Source organism: Hyla sarda, chromosome 1, assembly GCF_029499605.1.
Source record: "Hyla sarda isolate aHylSar1 chromosome 1, aHylSar1.hap1, whole genome shotgun sequence".
NCBI classification, from domain to species: domain Eukaryota; kingdom Metazoa; phylum Chordata; class Amphibia; order Anura; family Hylidae; genus Hyla; species Hyla sarda.
In genome coordinates, this window is record NC_079189.1 from 126046521 (window position 1) to 126063702 (window position 17182).

At 39.6% G+C, this 17182-nt stretch overlaps 1 protein-coding gene across 2 annotated transcripts in view; it reads left to right on the plus strand.

Moving 5' to 3' along the window:
- The window catches only part of SH3RF1 (SH3 domain containing ring finger 1), a 180752-nt gene that overhangs the window by 10502 nt on the left and 153068 nt on the right, over positions 1-17182 (plus strand). For both annotated transcript variants that reach the window (XM_056560968.1, XM_056560974.1), the window contains exon 2: positions 10365-10851. In XM_056560968.1, the coding sequence (XP_056416943.1) occupies positions 10435-10851 (417 nt within the window). In that variant the 5' untranslated portion in view covers positions 10365-10434. The remainder of the gene's footprint in view (positions 1-10364; positions 10852-17182) is intronic.

The following is a 17182-nucleotide window of genomic DNA, read 5'->3' on the forward strand; positions in this document are numbered from 1 at the left end:
CATATACTACGTTTATTCGTTTGTGTATCCTATTTCTCCACCGCCTCATTAGTTCCCATTATGTTACATATACTACGTTTGTTTGTTTGTGTATCTTATTTCTCCACCTCCTTCTCATTAGTTCCCATTATGTTACATGTACTGTACTACTTTTATGTTTTTGTATCCTATTTCTCCACCTTCTTCTCTTCAGTTGCCTTTGTTACATATACTAAGTTTATTCGTTTGTGCATCTTATTTCCCCACCTCCTTCTCATTAGTTCCTTTTTATGTTTCACAATTTGCATAGACTTGTAGTTATGTCATTGTGCCAGTCATTTGTGCGTAATCGTATGATAAGGAGCTTCTCTGCCATGTGCCCGCAGGATATTATTAGGCCTCCCCAGGGTGCATCATTGCAGATATGGATGCATGACATATGAGACCACATAGTTTAGTGACAGACCGATATATACAGTTTTGAACAGCCCTGGTTGCGGGTCCTTTTTTTTTTTTTGTGGGGGGGGGGGGGATTATTGTTATATTTACCTTTCACACTTGCATTGGGAAAGGGGAAGTCTGTTTATGTACCGCTCCAATGGCTGTGAAAACTCTGCGTCATCTCCACCTTATCTGAACCGAGCCTCGAATCGAGGCTGGATAACTCACTAGACCAGTGTGCCTCCAGCTGTTGAAAAACTTCAACTCCCAGCCGTTTGCTGTTCGTGCATGCTGGGGGTTGTAGTTTTGCAACAGCTGGAGGCACACTGGTTGTGAAACACTCCCCTAGACATCCAAGAATGTGCTCAGTCCTTTACATAGTTCTGACGTGTTTTGTGATATGACACTTCTTCACCATGGCTGTCTATGTCTAAAACCTTTCGTGCTGTCAGGCATGATATAGCAACACCTGCCGGGGAAGAAATCTATCTCCCTGCAGGTCTCCTGTAACATGCTGGTGTTTAACCAGCCCCTGCAGTAATTCCCTAAAGTGATACTCCGCTGCCAGCTGTTTGCCAAGTAGCAGTACCTGCCCCCCCCCCCTCTGCTATTTATCAGCAGGCCAGTCCCGCCATGGTATCTATGAGTGAATATGTGCCCCCTTCTCTGGGCGGCGCGGGAATCCAGCTGTCAGCTTCTCCTCTCATCCAGATTTCTGTATTTATTAGGAGTAGCTGAGTCTTTTTCTTCCACACAGGAAGACAGGGGCTGGCAATAGGAATCCTGCTTCCTTCCACCGGTTACCATAGAAACAGACAGCAAAATGCATTTATCTAGTCATTGAGTGGAAGCTGAGCCTTTGTGTACCCTGCCCCCCATCCCTTCTTTTGGCACCCATGTCTGAGCCAGTGCATGGCCCTTATGTGCTGAGAGTTGGACTTTCATGCTCCGAGGCCTAGCCACAAGTATGGGAACCCTGTTATTATGGGGTAGGATCTATGGAGACGCTTCCCTGCACATGTACGTCCGCAGACGTCTCTTCCTGGGGTGTCTTTGGCGAATATGAATTGCGCTATTTCAGGAGTAACGTAAACATGAATATATATATGATGCCTCTTGACGGGAATAGAACATTTCCATTTTGATGCAATATGTCAGACGTGAGTTACATGAGGCATAAAGCCTTCAGTGCCAGGTTTGTTTATGTCACAATGGATCAGTTTTGTTATAAATAAATACAAACAAATAAATAAACAAACAAACGATGCACAGTATAAATAAATAAGCAACAAATTCTGTAAATAAATAATTCAGTTTTCTATTGCACTGCATGAAAATACCCCAAGAGACAGATTTTGGGGGTGAACAGTAAGATTTTGATAACATTCTATTTTCGATATGTTTTAGCAAAATTTGTTATTACCATGATGGGTCACTTTAAAGGGGTACTCCGGTGGAAACCTTTTTTTTTTTTTTTTTTAAAGTTAAACAGATTTGTAAATTACTTCTATTAAAAAATCTTAATCATTCCAGTACTTAATAGCTGCAGAATACTACAGTGGAAATTATTTTCTTTTTGGAACACAGTGCTCTCTGCTGACATCACAAGCACAGTGCTCTCTGCTGACATCTCTGTCCATTTTAGGAACTGTCCAGAGCAGCATATGTTTGCTATGGGGATTTTCTCCTACTATGAACAGTTCTTAAAATGGATAGAGATGTCAGCAGAGAGCACTGTGGTCATGATGTCAGCAGAAAGCGCTGTGCTCGTGATTCAGCACTGAGAGCTCTGTGCTCCAAAAAGAAAATAATTTCTTCTGTAGTATTCAGCAGCTAATAAGTACTGGAAGGATTACATTTTTTTAATAGAAGTAATTTACAAATCTGCTTAACTTTCTGGCACCAGTTGATTTAAAAAAAAAAAAAAAAAAATTTCCACCGGAGTACCCCTTTAATCTACATGCTATGCCTGCTATGCTATGCTATGATCTGCGTGTACATAGTTTACCTCAGTGTTTCCCAACCGGTGTGCCTCCAGCTGTTGCAAAACTACAACCCCCAGCATGCCCAGACAGCCTTTGGCTGTCTGGGCATGCTGGGGGTTGTAGTTTTGCAACAGCTGGAGGCACACTGGTTGGGAAACACTGGTCTACCCTATATTATGCAGACTTCAAATGGGATGTATTATGTTTTTTTTGTGGTTACCATCTGGCTGGTGAGACCTCTTTGTCCTGCTGCTGTTAAATATTGTATTGTATTAATGTTTTGGTTTGTAGAAAACTGTACAGTCTTATTGGTCATAAAAAAAATTGTGTCCTTTTAATGCACCATCACATTGTAGGATTTGACTGTTTTTTATAACTCCATGCCCAGCATGGTAATGTTAGTGAATTATTGTTTATACACCATTCCATTCAGGTCACCAAATGTCACATTTACATAATTGTAACCACAGATCAAGAAGAAACCAATAAAATCAGCATGGCTAATCTGACATCTAAACCCCAGGTGCTGAAAAAAAGAGCAAAGAAAGCCAAAATATTAGCTTTCTAAGATCAATAAAATATAGAGACACACCATAAAATGATGCAATAAAACAAATCTGATAGCTATTTCACCCACATTAAACCCAATATAATTGGTTATAGTGCAGGTGAATAGCTGTAAAAAGAAGAGTAACTTATGATTTTCAGTTAGATATTTCCTTGCTTCCGCCCATTACAAGCGCATTGCCATTGCACTCCAGCACACGATGGAGGTGGGGAGCCGGCTTGCCCAGCTCTCCTGCCTCATCACTATTCCTTCCCGGGTCTTCTACATTCCGTGATGTGTAGCAAGGAGCAGAGTGCTCAATCCATATGCCCCCTAGCAGGCTCTTGATGAGGCAGAGGAGCTGGGCAAGTCTGCTCCCTGCCTCCATTTCATGGTGGAGTGCAATAGCAATGTGATTGTAATGGGCAGAAGTCTGGAAATACCTAACCTAAAAACGTGAGTTAGCCTTCTTTTTACAGCATTTCACCCGCACTGTAACCCAGTACATTGAGTTTAGTGCGGGTGAAATAATATTGTCTTTAATACATACTTTTATGTCCCTTAATCCAATTGACCTTAGAGCGCTAATATTTTGGTTTTCTTGCATCTAGTAATCCCCTAACCGTTCAGACTTTTGCATTTTTTTAGTGCTATACTCATAGCTGGTTTTGTTATCGTTGCTAGTTTCAGATATTGGAGGACATTAACTAAGCTTCTTTAGCAACGTTTGCAACTTTTAAACAGAAATGCAGCTTGTACCAAGATAGGGAAATGAGACAGAAAGGGGGCTAAAAGGGGGTGTGGCTTCACATGTCGGGGGGTGCAGGGGGTGCCACCTCCTTACATGCGACTTTAACCCTGATTTTCAGAATTATACGCCAGTTCATAGCTGGCTTATATTTTTGCACTGGGTGCAATGGGCCTCATAGCCCCTTGATTTAATAAGAGGCGTGCTCTTTTTAGTAAATCCAGCAAACTGTAAATGTGCAGTGCTAAATTTAAGTGAGGCGTATGAAAAGGCACCACTTAGTAAATGTCTCCTATTGTTTCCAGTGTCGGCTAAGGCTATATCCACAATGCATTTAATCTGTACACTAGAGGTTTATATTTGGAGTATCACTAGAATTTAGGCGCCTTGTGTTGTGTTTCTAAATTGACCACTAGGTGTTACCAGTTGGAGGTGTGTGTCTGCATAGTCCAATCAGCATAGTCTGGGACACACCCCTTTTGTCTCGGGGAGTTGTAACATCCAGCTGTCAATTTATTCAGGAATTTTGAGGAGTAATAACTAAGAAATAATGCAGTGTAGAGCTCTAAGGAAAGATTATGTAGAATTGTTAATTTATGGAGACTATAAAGAATAAATAGACCTGTCTGGATAGCTGACAAGTCCTCTTAAAATATCCTTCATGTATTAAGTTATTTACAACAAAAAAAGATGGAGGCTATACTAGACAAGTCCAGCACAGAATGTAGACGTGTTTAGTCTTGCTCCAGAGTTCATACAGGTAAAATTTGTCTTCGGCTAAGTTTCCACTTGTTTTTTTTTCTGGGAGTTTTTAGAAAACTGCCAATGCAGTTTTTGAGCCAAAATCAGAAGTGGATCCATAAGGGAGGAGAAGTATAAGTCCTTCCTTTATATGTCCTATTCCTTTTGAATACACTTCTGGCTTTGGCTCAAAAACTGCAGTGGCAGATCTCCAAAAACTGCCAGAAAAAAAAACAAGTGGAAACCTAGCCCTTAGCAGAAAGAGGTCACCTGACCCATAAACTTTGAGGAATTTTTCAGATGAAGAACACTAAATGCAAGGCAGCAATACAATGTCCTGGTTTGCTGTTCGTATGCCATGAGACTACAAAATAGTGATCCGCTTCTCAGCATTTGAAACACACTGAGCAGCGGAGTACCACTTTAAGGGTCTTCTGATATATCATGGAAATAAGCCAGAATATTGCATTGGTAGGGGCCCATCAATTTGGACAGTTAGTATGCGGGTCCCCCAGCTCTTGAAGGATCACTGCCTTAATAACATACAGGATGACAGGCCTTCCATTAGTCCTTAGAGCTTTCATGTGTGACCAACTGACCATGGCCATATTAGATGGATGGAAAATGTATCTTAGAGCTAAGTAGATACCCTGGCTCACAGACGATGGAAGCCTGTGATATGTCTCTATGGTAGGTGTCTTTTAAAATAGGGGGCACATTTTATTTCTTACTCATCCACAATAGCTATGGTCAGATTGTGTGTGTGTGTGTGTGTGTGGTGTGTGTGTGTGTGTGTGTGTGTGTGTGTGTGTGTGTGTGGAGATATGTATAGTTGTCTTGAACTAGAAAGTAAAAGGCTCGTCCAAATTATGTTTGGGCAAACAATTTACTTTATCAGAGATCAAGATTTCATTGCAAGGGCCAAAATGTTAATCCTTCCTGATGAAAACCAGTTTGTCAGTTCCAGGGCTCCTGTGTTGGTTAATTCCATTTATTTTAGTGCCTAACTCAACAAACAAGTATTTGGGCCCCACTTAGGGGGGGATTAGATTTCGGACTGTACTGCTTGATTTAGCAGGGGCAGGAAAATAAGTCATACGACTGCTGGAAAATGAGCTTCCAACATCGTAATGATTTTTTTCCCCCCAACAATCAGAACGCATTTCCAGATTTAGACTCAAGCGTACCTAGCACCAGGTGCTCTGCTATATACAGTACTTTTATATAGAAACAGTCTGAGTTGTGATGGGCAGACCTTCTGTTTATTCAGCACTTTTTTTTTTTTTTTTAAAGAACATTAAAAAGCATTGATGGCTCTGCATAACAATATATCAGGTGGACTACTTGTCCCCTTTCATGCCTATGGCATTTGGAATAGCACTTTCCATGCCTGCTGCATTATATATATATATATATATATATATATATATATATATATATATAATATTATATTGCTGTTGCTAATGGCCCTTAAAGGGGTACTCCACTGGCCAGTGTTCCGACTGCATTTGGAACATGCTGCCGGGTCGGTCATGCCCCCTTGGGTCATCAGGCCATGCCCCCTCAATGCGAGTCTATAGGAGGGGGCATGGTGGCTGTCACGCCCCCTCCCATAGAATTGCATTAAGGGGCGTGGCCTGACATCACGAGGGGGCATGGTCGATCCCCGCAGCGTGCGCACAGTGTTTGGAATTAAGGGTTACGAATGCAGCTGGAACACTGGCAGTGGCCAGTGGAGTACCCCTTTAACAGACCCCTACACACCTAGCCCTTTTCCCATCCCTGATGACCAAGGCTATACATTAGACATATGCATTGGCACTTGGGCACAACATTTTTATATATTTCAACTTTTCCTCAGCATCACTGGCGTCATGACATCTGAAAAATGTACCCAATAAACATCTCTAATATGTTTGATGCCTTGGAAGAAGACACCTAAAATATGGTGAAAGCTAGTCATACACATTCAATATAGCAAATTCCTTTTAAGAGGTAGTTCAATGTCACAAAATTGTTCAGTATGTGCGGGGAATGGCATAGAAATGAAAAACGAAGTTATATTTCCTTGCTCAAATCCACCGCAGTGTCCAGATGGTGCCTAGTCCTGGCGGTATAGCAATTCCTGCGGTTATCTTTACTTTTTAAATGTAGGAAATGCCTGCCAATCATTGACAGTAGCAGTGTTCCATCTCAGCCAGTGGTTAGCTTAGTGAGTGTCTCCTACAGTGTCGATCCAAAAGTGTAGCTCAGCCTAACTGGGCATCCTCAGGATTGGAGTATATCATGTTTCTAATGTGTGTTGGGGAAGCCCAACATTGAATTTTATTCGGCCAAATTGAGACTGTTCTTTTGGAAGGCATTGGGAAAGGGTTAAAGATGTCTGCTGGAAATCCCTGTTGGTTGACAGATTGCTTGGATCTGGATCTGAGGAGGCTTCCGAGATGCATCTTTAGCCACATCAGATGTTTGTTATCTCTCTTAAATATTGGATGGAGTGGCTGAATCAAGCCATTGTTGCTAATCATAGATATTTACAAATGCACTATGGAAATAACCTAGCATTTATTTTCATCATTGTTCTCCATGAGGATAGAAAGAGTAAGACTGTATCTTAACCAGGCTGTGTGTAAAAGATGATCACATACAAATTAGTATTTTCTTTTTGACTAAACCTACCGTAAATTTAGTTTGTCATATTTTAGTCATCAATATTGTTTTATTTTTAGTTGGCTGTCATAAGATTTTAGTCGACTAAATCTACAGTAGACTTAGTTGAATTTTAGTTAAACAGTAATGCAAATTCTAGAGAAATGCTTAAACAAGGCAAACTGTTTTTATACTCCTGAAGTATATTGCTATTAACCTGTTATCACTTTTAGTATTAAGGTTTGAACATTGAATATAGACAAAGTTCATTCTGATGGGATCTCTTCCCAAATCTTCTCTGCCTAACATTTTAATCTACTTTTAGTGAGTTGACTTAAATGGTGAAAGATTTTAGTTATAGTTTGTCATCATAACTTAGTTTGCATTTAGCTTTAGTCAAGGTTTTGTCAGAAAAAACTGTGACGAAAATTACTAATCTTAATAAACACTTCATTACAATAATCTCTCATCCTGTGAGAACTAAAATGGCATAATGGCTAAATTCCTGGCCCAAAACAGAGAGAAGACTTGACATGGTGGTACAGACAAGTTTTATCTTGCTTTGAGGTTTAAACAGGTGAAATATGTTTGCAGTATGGGGATGTCACCTGACCATCATCTGTAAGAAATGTTTGTAGACTTCTTTATGATTTGCTTAGTAATTTTAGTAAGTGTATAGTATGCTGCTTTGCTATTCTTCCACCATGTTCTGAACATAATAATACAGCTTTAAAGGGGTACTCTGGTGAAAACCTTTTTTCTTTTAAATCAACTGGTGGCAGAAAGTTAAACATATTTATAAATTACTTCTATTAAAAAATCTTAATCCTTCCAGTACTTATTAGCTGCTGAATGCTACAGAGGAAATTCCTTTCTTTTTGGAGCAATGATGACATCACGAACACAGTGCTCTCTGCTAACATCTCTGTCCATTTTAGCAACCATGCATAGCAGATGCATGCTAAGGGCAGCATGGTGGCTCAGTGGTTAGCACTGCTGCCTTGCAGTGCTGGGGACTTGGGTTCAAATCCCACCAAGGACAACAATAAATAAAGCATTATTATTATTATTATAATAACGTCAGCAGAGAGAACTGTGGTCGTGATGTCATCAGAGAGCATTCCAAAAAGAAAAGAATTTCCTCTGTAGTATTCAGCAGCTAAGTACAGGAAGGATTAAGATTTTTTAATAGAAGTAATTTACAAATATGTTTAACTTTCTGCCCCCAGTTGATTTAAAAGACAAAAGGTTTTCACCAGAGTACCCCTTTAAGCATGTGCACATCATCCAGCTCCCCCTCAGAATATAATACCGCATTCAGTGATCTCCTCCATTTATCAGCATTTACAGCTGCTTGTCACATTTTCATAGCATGACTCTAGGGTAGTCTGTTCCAGCCATGCATGGCCACTTTTATATTGCACACAATAAAACCGATCAGATGAGCTGACTCCTATGAAATGGGAAGGTGAAATTATTGAAATATCTTTTTAGTAGCTGACCTGATGGGCCCACGGATTGCAGGTCACATTTCTAGCAGAACATCACATCTGATAGGAGAACAACATTCCCGATCTGTGGTTCTGCAACGTTCAATGTGCATTTGGCAGTATGATAGTCTTTTGAGAGAAGTCTTGAGTTACACTTTGATATTTTAGTTTATTGCCTTCCCATGCTTTATGTTGTAGGCCCTATTCACACAATGTGTACATTTGGGTTTTGGTCAAGCCTTCCTCTAATTTTCTGGCAGTGTGTTATGCTTGTCATGTCTTCAAAAAATACCAGAACCGCAATGGGCCTATTAAAAATAACAGGTTCCCTAAGTGTAAATTTGTATCCCTTATAAAATGAATTTGTCATAGAGCCATTATAAACTGAATCCATGGTGCAAATGTGAACCCAACCCCAATTACTAGTGAAATCAGCTCATATAAAAAGCTTCACGGCTTTAACATAATCCCAGCATTTGTTTTTATGTAAAAATTGTGGTTGAAATGTTAAAAAAGCCACAAATATATATTAATTTCCTAACATACAAAACAATGGTGCAGTTGAGGCCAAGGCAGAGAGTTGGGCCATGCCCTGTCCAAAAGCAATGAAAATAAGTAATTGCAAGGTCATATATAGAAATACTATAAAGCACAGAGGGAAGTCAGAACAATAAAAGAAGTAATTTCTGGAAGAACATGTAAAATTTTATTTTGCTGAATCATGCTGATTTTGTCCAGCGAGACCTCTAAATCTCCAGATCAGAAAGTAACTGTTCTACTTTAAAGAGGATCTGTCGGTTCTCTTAACATGTCTATTTTAGTAAATAATTGTATTCCCCGTAATGTAACAATTCTAGAAAATTTTTCCTTAGATCTGTACATTTTGTCCTATTTCCACTAGAGATTTATGCATAAATTGACAGCTAGGTGTTACCAGTTTGGAGGCATGTCCATATTCACTCTGTCATTACCCAGTCAGTGCTGACAGGGTCAAACTCTCTACAGGCACACCCCTTTGACCAGGGACATTTATTCATTAATTTCTAGGAGGAATAACAAAGAAACAACACAATGCAGAATACAGAATTGTTATTTCATGAAGAATACAAGTATGTACTGAAATATTCAGGTCAGGAGAGCTGACGGATACTCTTTAAAGGGGCACTCTGGTGGAAAACTTTTGTTATTTAAATTAACTGTTGCCAGAAAGTTAAACAGATTTGTAAATGACTTCTATAAAAAAAAAAATCTCAATCCTTTCAGTACTTTTTAGCAGCTGTATACTACAGAGGAAAATATTTATTTATTTATTTTTTTGTGTGTCCACAGTGCTCTCTGCTGACTCCTGATGCCCGTATCAGGAACAGTCCAGAGCAGTAGAAAATCCCCATAGCAAACCTATGCTACTCTGGACAGTTCCTGACACGGACAAAGGTGTCAGCAGAGAGCACTGCTGACAACACAAAAAAGAAATTCAAAAAGTAAGGAATTTCCTCTGTAGCATACAGCTGCTAAAAAGTACTAAAAGGATTAAGATTTTTTAATAGAAGTTATTTACAAATCTGTTTAACTTTCTGGCACCAGTTCATTTACAAAAATGTTTTTCCACTGGTGTACCCCTTTAACTTTATATTTATACAATGTTGTAGCAGAGCCGACAGCAAAACACAGACCCAGAATCCTATCCCTCTATAATTACTTTAAGACGTGATGATTATTTATCTAAGCGTTCTATATGACTAAAACATGTGTTTATGTTTATTTTTCCTTCCGTCTTGTTAAAGGTGACGATTTGAGGCATGGATATCACATAATCGTCCTGGAGTTGTGACAACGGACTGCAAATCTTTACAAATGCTTGTCTCCTTGCAAAACAGTGCTGAGAAAAGCATGGATGAATCAGCTTTGTTGGACCTTTTAGAATGCCCCGTGTGTCTGGAGAGACTCGATGCCTCTGCTAAAGTCTTGCCGTGTCAGCACACCTTTTGCAAACGATGTCTACAGGGGATTGTAAGTTCCCGTAGTGAATTGCGCTGCCCAGAGTGCAGGACGCTGGTGGAATGTGGGGTGGATGAGCTTCCTAGCAATATCCTACTGGTGAGACTCTTGGATGGAATCAAACAGAGGCCCCGGAAACCAGGGCCAAGCACTGGGAATAGCACAAATGCATTAAGAGCACAAGGTAACGTTACCACTAACTGTGGCACAAATGATGCACAGAGTACCCAAGGAGGACCTCAGAGGATACAAGCACGGAGCCCTCCAGTGAGGGTGAGTACCTTGCATGATACATACTGGACCAACCATTATCGTCTGGTATAATGTTTTTCCATTACATTCTTACTGTTTAGATGTAAGCTTGGATATATGTTATTTCCTGCAGACAATGCATGCCCTCTACTCCAGTTATTCTCTAATGTGGCTGTAGGGGAATGCTTTGTCTTCATCTTATCCCAGTTCATATGAGGCGAGAGGAGAAATCTTGTATGTTTCTGTTCCCGCCTGTACTTCAATGACGCAGCAGTCATGACACATGTCCCTTTGGGATGTTGCTCCAGGGCTTAGTTAAAACCACCCACCTTTGACACTGTTAATCTTGCTGCAGATTTGTTTGAATATGTAAGGCTTTTCTGCTACAATGGTTTGTCAAGATAGAGAAACTTTTTGTAAGGGTGATGCCAAACATCTGTCTTGTGACTGTATGAAGTGGATATTGCTTATTGTGAGCAGCTGTCTAGGAGGGCTTGCTTAAGCTTCGGGTGTGTTTGCCTTGAGTTCTTCAAACTATTCACTTTTATTAGTGCCTTGTTTCTAAGGTTCTGTATGTTTTACAACCATAGTATTGTATGGTGCAAGTGTCTGGTTTATAGGGAATGTTTAATAAGTGTCTAGTCTTTACGTTGGGAAGAACATACAAAGCATGATATACAGTGGTAGTTGGGTATATTGAAGTCAAACAATAGAAGACTCTCCCAATATTGATGTGGCCATACTGAAACTACAAACTCTTGTTAGGCTAAAACCACTTGGCAGCTTTCAATTCTGTTGTGCCTTCTAAAAGAAACCTTAAGATGCTTAGGAACATTGCTGAACTGGGCATTGGACATCTCACAACTGGTTTAGTCTTGCAGTGATACTATGTGTCCTGTTACTGCTTCTGATATCTTATTAGTTGCAAGCATATTTCTTTTTTTGAATCATACTTTTTATCATTTGTGTAGCACAAGACTGAACAAACCCCAGGACCCAGATAGCCAACACACCTAGAAATATACTACGGGTCCCCTAACTTTTTTTCTAATAATTTCTATAGAATGGACTTCCTTTTTAAATTTTAATTTAAATTTTTTTATTTATTAAAATCCTTTATTGATACAAAAAAAAAAAAAAAATAAGAACATCAAGTAGTCCAGCATATGTGCAACGACAAACGTGCAAAAGTACAACCGAATCCGAACCAAAGAGAGGTACAATCTACACTTACAGATTGATCTACGAATTACAGTAAATTGCTCGTTGGCTTAAGGAAGAAATGTTGTAAAACCAATCCATGAACAACATCGACCGGTATCTCATTAGGCATATACAGCAAGTAGAGATGAGTGAATTTACAGTAAATTCTATTCATCATGAACTTCTCGGCTCGGCAGTTGATGACTTTTCGTGCATAAATTAGTTCAGCCTTCAGGTGCTCCGTTGGGCTGGAAAAGGTGGATACAGTCCTTGGAAAGAGTCTCCTAGGACTGTATCCACCTTTTCCAGCCAACGGGAGCACCTGAAAGTTGAACTCATTTATGCAGGATCAGTCATCAACTGCCGAGCCGAGAAGTTCGTGACGAATCGAATTTTATGTAAGTTCGCTCATCTCTAACAGCAAGGAACTGAGTCCAACCAATTACTGAATACCACAGTATAACTACAAAGTAATCCTCCAAATAACCAAAAATAATAGGTTTGAAAGGTGGTATAAGAAAAAGGGAAAGAGGCCTTTTTTAAATTTTTTACTTTAATGGCCAGTGAGCTGATTGAAGGGGCGGTGGCACTCATGCAAGCTTTGCTGCTGCTGATCAGCAGGGGCACCAGGATCGGATACTGGTCTCTCCTAAGGATAGGCTATCAATAAGTCCTGGAAAACTCCTTAAGATGGCCATAGACATGAAATATTTATCTGTAACCCATTGGCATATCCAAATAAATATGGAAAATTCCAAGAAGTCCGCATCACACAGGTGCGGACTTTCGTGCTAAGATTCGTGCTACGTTTCAGCACCCTCACGATGCCTTTTTGCACTGGAAATGGAATAAACACTTTTTCACTTTTTTGAATACCTATGTGCTACTGACTTTTGATTACTTGAGCTTCGCACCTGGGCTCATATCTGCGAGCACCTTCATTATCTTTGCAATTTTTATGTAGTTTTGCTGTTCTTCTGGTGATTATCAAATAAATATGAAGGGATCTGCTGACAATCTAAATGCTAAGGTGATCATATACATAAAACTACAAATGATTGTAATATAATCTGGATCTTGAAATCATTTTCAGATAAGATGCTTTGAGTGATGGCTTATCTTTCTTAAAAACATGAAAGAAAAGAAGGGGAGAGACATGATCCTCAAAAGCTCGAAAGAGTCCAAAAGTAGATCCGAGGTTGCGCTCCTCCACTTGGGTCTTGCTGAAATCCCAATATCAGACATTACCATTGCAGTCCATCTCTTGACAACAGCAATAACAATTGCGGCTAGATAGAAAAGCACGGAAGTAGCTGCTATTCAATACCTCCTGTACGCAGTTGAATTTAATTACAATATGGAACGATTCATTGCCTTAGATACAAACCAATTACGAAAATGTTCTAGATCCTGGAACAAATGGCTAAAATTTAAACATCAATAATATAACATCTGTACTCCTTTCTTTCCCACTCCATCCTTTTCTACCTTTCCCCCTTCCCCTTTTTTCCCTCTCTTTCTTCTTAAAAATAAATAAAAAAAAAAAAAGCTCAAAAGAGTCCAAAAGGAGATCCTTGACACAATTGACATTTTATGGTTGACTTGGCCATCTGAAATTGTTGGGTTCAGCTGACATTTGTTTAATGTGTATAGCCATATATCTCTATGAGAGGGCCAAAAATAGGCTCTCCCATAAAGATATATGGAGGGGCGGGGGTCCTGACGTGCCACTCCAGGGGAGAGCAGGGGCTCCATACAGGAGATCGCGAGGGGCCCCAGCGCTCGGACCCCCCGTGATCTAAAACAAATCCCCTATCCTGTGGACATAGAACTTTCAGGATACATATAGTAGCTGGGTTAGATGTGGGGGATATTATATCATATAGATAGCAGTGTGAACAGCTTGTGCTCAAGTCCAGTTTCTCAGTCTCAGTCAGATAGGCTGTAGTGTTCTACTGTCATCATGTCTATAGCTTAGTAACTCTGTTTAGTTTGTTGTAAGTTCACGTATTATGATTCTCCAGACATCTAAGAAGAAAACCGTAGCACCAAATAAATATAATTATAGGGCAGTGTATTCAGTCTTCCTGTAAGGAATATTGTTCTTGTCTTCTTCCTCCTTACATGTGTTTGACAAGTTGGCTGCTAGAAGATTACAAAGTCCGGAATCTATCTATAAATGATTATCATCCCTTCTGAGAATTTGCTGTAAAAACACAACTTCTTGAGAAATGTTTACCTTCACCAAGCAAGTGTACTCGGTGATCGTGCCTGTGCTGCATTACACATTACAAACATTGGCCTCCATTACAATGGCTGCCAAGTACAATCTAGAAGTAGTAGAATTCATTGGAAGCTAGGATGTCTTAGATAACAGGCTGTATGTGTGAAGCCTTTAATACAGAGCATCTTTCTTGCAAATAGAAGTGTTATTGTAGGCTTTACATAAAATGACATCTTGCTGTGCGCCGCAAGAGAAACAAGACAAGATCAATGGTGGGTAAAATTGCTTCATGTCACATTGACTGGGATCTTTACATCAGAACGGTACAGACACTTATTATTAGCCCAATGTATCTCAAGCTTCCCAGGTATCTGTTTAATAAAGAGGGTACTAAATTTTAAGTCAGAACAGATTTGTCATTCTTCATAGTGAATGGACACAATATAAAGTCTCTTCTGTCAGCTCTAAGGTTGACCATAGATGCAAAGATATCCTTCCCATGCAATCTTGATCTGCTAGGTTCCCACTGATCTCCACTTGCTGATCCCTGACTCGACAAGCAAAAAGCGCCAACTCGGCCTATCACTGGCTATGGGGGGTGGGGGTGTGGGGGAGGGGATTGGTTCATTGCTTTATTCAGTGATTGGTTAAGTGGGCATTTTATGTGTGGCAAGATCATGACCAGGAGTGGACATCACCATAGACTTACTAGGGTTGGAACAACACCAACAACAAGGGATTGCTATGGTAAGTATGGCTTTTTTAATTTTTTTTAACCCATTTTGCCCCTCCATTTTTATTTTATTCTGCCAGACTACTTTAGTATAATAGTAGCTTATGCTTTAACTTGCTTTAATGTTTAGTTTCTTTTTATTTTCTTTTTAGAAAAATTTACAGATAGATCTATGGCCACAGGTTTGGCACTCTCTTTTTGAGGAAAGCAATCCTGTTTTTTTTCTGATTTAATGAACAGGGCCTTTAATAATGTGCATGCTATTTTATTTTTAGTGCATTGCTTGTTAATGGCACTTACTTTGATTCATAAAGCAAGGATACAATGGAAAGGAGTCAAAGTTTTATACATTGCAATAGCTGAATCAGGGGCATAACTATAGGGAGGCAGTGGGTGCATTTGCACGAGAGCCCATTAGGTCTCCCTATCCTGAAGCGTTATAGCTGGGGTACTGTAACAGATTTTGCATTGCCATCTTCAAGGTATGCCACTGAGCAGAATGTAGCACAGGGGGCTTCATATACCCTATTGAGTGACATCTTAAGTACACACATTTATTGCCAGCGATTGCAGGGCTCACTGAGCATTTCTTACAGTGTTAGTCAAGCTGTGGAAGAAGCCTGATGGATGGGATATCTGTATATAGTTCTTTCTTAAAGACCTGCTAGACTGCGGCCAATGCTTGATTTCTTCATGGTCTGGTAAGCAATCAGGAAATTGTCGGTTCTTACTGACATCCATTTATGATAAAGATCAATATTATGTATTTCTACAGTGAGTCAAGCTGTGATGAGTGTGGATTCAGCTGAGCATACAATGTGCAAGTGCCCATTTGTGTCTGCCCTATTGGTTTCCTCATCTTGGCTCCATCTGGACTGTCATGACTGTTTCAGAAGTCTTGATTAGTTTGCTGATCTTAAGCTGGCCATCCATTTATTGGCCATAAGAAAGTTACCTACTTTCAAAAATCTGTCAAATCTTTTATGCTGGATGTTGGTAATTATAATGATATATAGTTTATGGTTTCATTTTATTGCTCCCTAATCCTGATCTGAAATGTTGTACTGGCCCCATTTTTATTAGTTTATCTATGTAAATTTTATGAAAATTCAGGATGCATAAGCAAGTTGGCTCCATGCTACAGGTCCTGATCTGTAGCATCCCAGTATCATTACTTTTGGTATACTTAAAGTCATAGGGTATAGGGAATTGAACAAACAGCTAAATAATGGGCAATTTATTAGGTGCAAATAAGTTATTAATGTAATTCATAGCATGTGTCTGTCCTATAGAATACATCTTGAAGAGCTTAGCTTAGCTAGACAATGAGGGTATTCACCGGGGACTTGGCTCTGGTTAGCAGAACGTGCTGCAGACAGTATATAGGGATACCCCAAAGACGTTTTCTTGGAAATGTTTACTAGTCTTTAGTTAGTTGATGTTTTCAACAAGGATTTATATTTGGTCTCCTGGCAAGTAAAATGCCACCATCTTATATTTTATTAGGTGTGTTTTTCCCTCAGTCCACTTAGATATTTCTGCAGCTTTTGTCATAGGCCAGATATCGTGTTCCCAGATGTGGTAACATCCGAAAAGTGGTTTACAGATTGTAGGCAATAAGTCATGTTGTGCCTTGTGATATCTGCAAGGGCGATCACGTGGATTTCTCACGAATATAAGGAACAGATATCTATTGCCTTGAACTAATCGGTGGTTTCATACCTTGCTCTCGTCTGTGTGATATGATCACAAAAATGTATTTTTGAACATGCTATATAGGAATCCTCATCTGACACATAACGTATCGTATATGTTTAAGCCAGAGTGGAGAATAAACCGTGCCGAACGTTCATGTGTATGGGGAAGTCAGGAAAGAGAACTGTCAGCTACGAGAATGGAGTAGACTGCAGGAACAGATTGTACAAGGTTTGGATGTTGTCTACATAGAAGCTGTAGACCCAAAATGGTAGGATGTATTAATGGACATTGTTTGCAAAGCTGCAAATAGTATTGGAACAGTACTATAAATTAGTTTTTTTTTTAAGAAGGACATAGCTTTTAATATACTTTGATTAGCAATAAAGTTATAACTGGCCTTTTATTTGATCTCTTATACAAACTCCCTTCCTTGGACCATACATGTAGTTTGTGGATCCTTGGCTAACAATACTTTTAGTGCTGAATAATGCAGC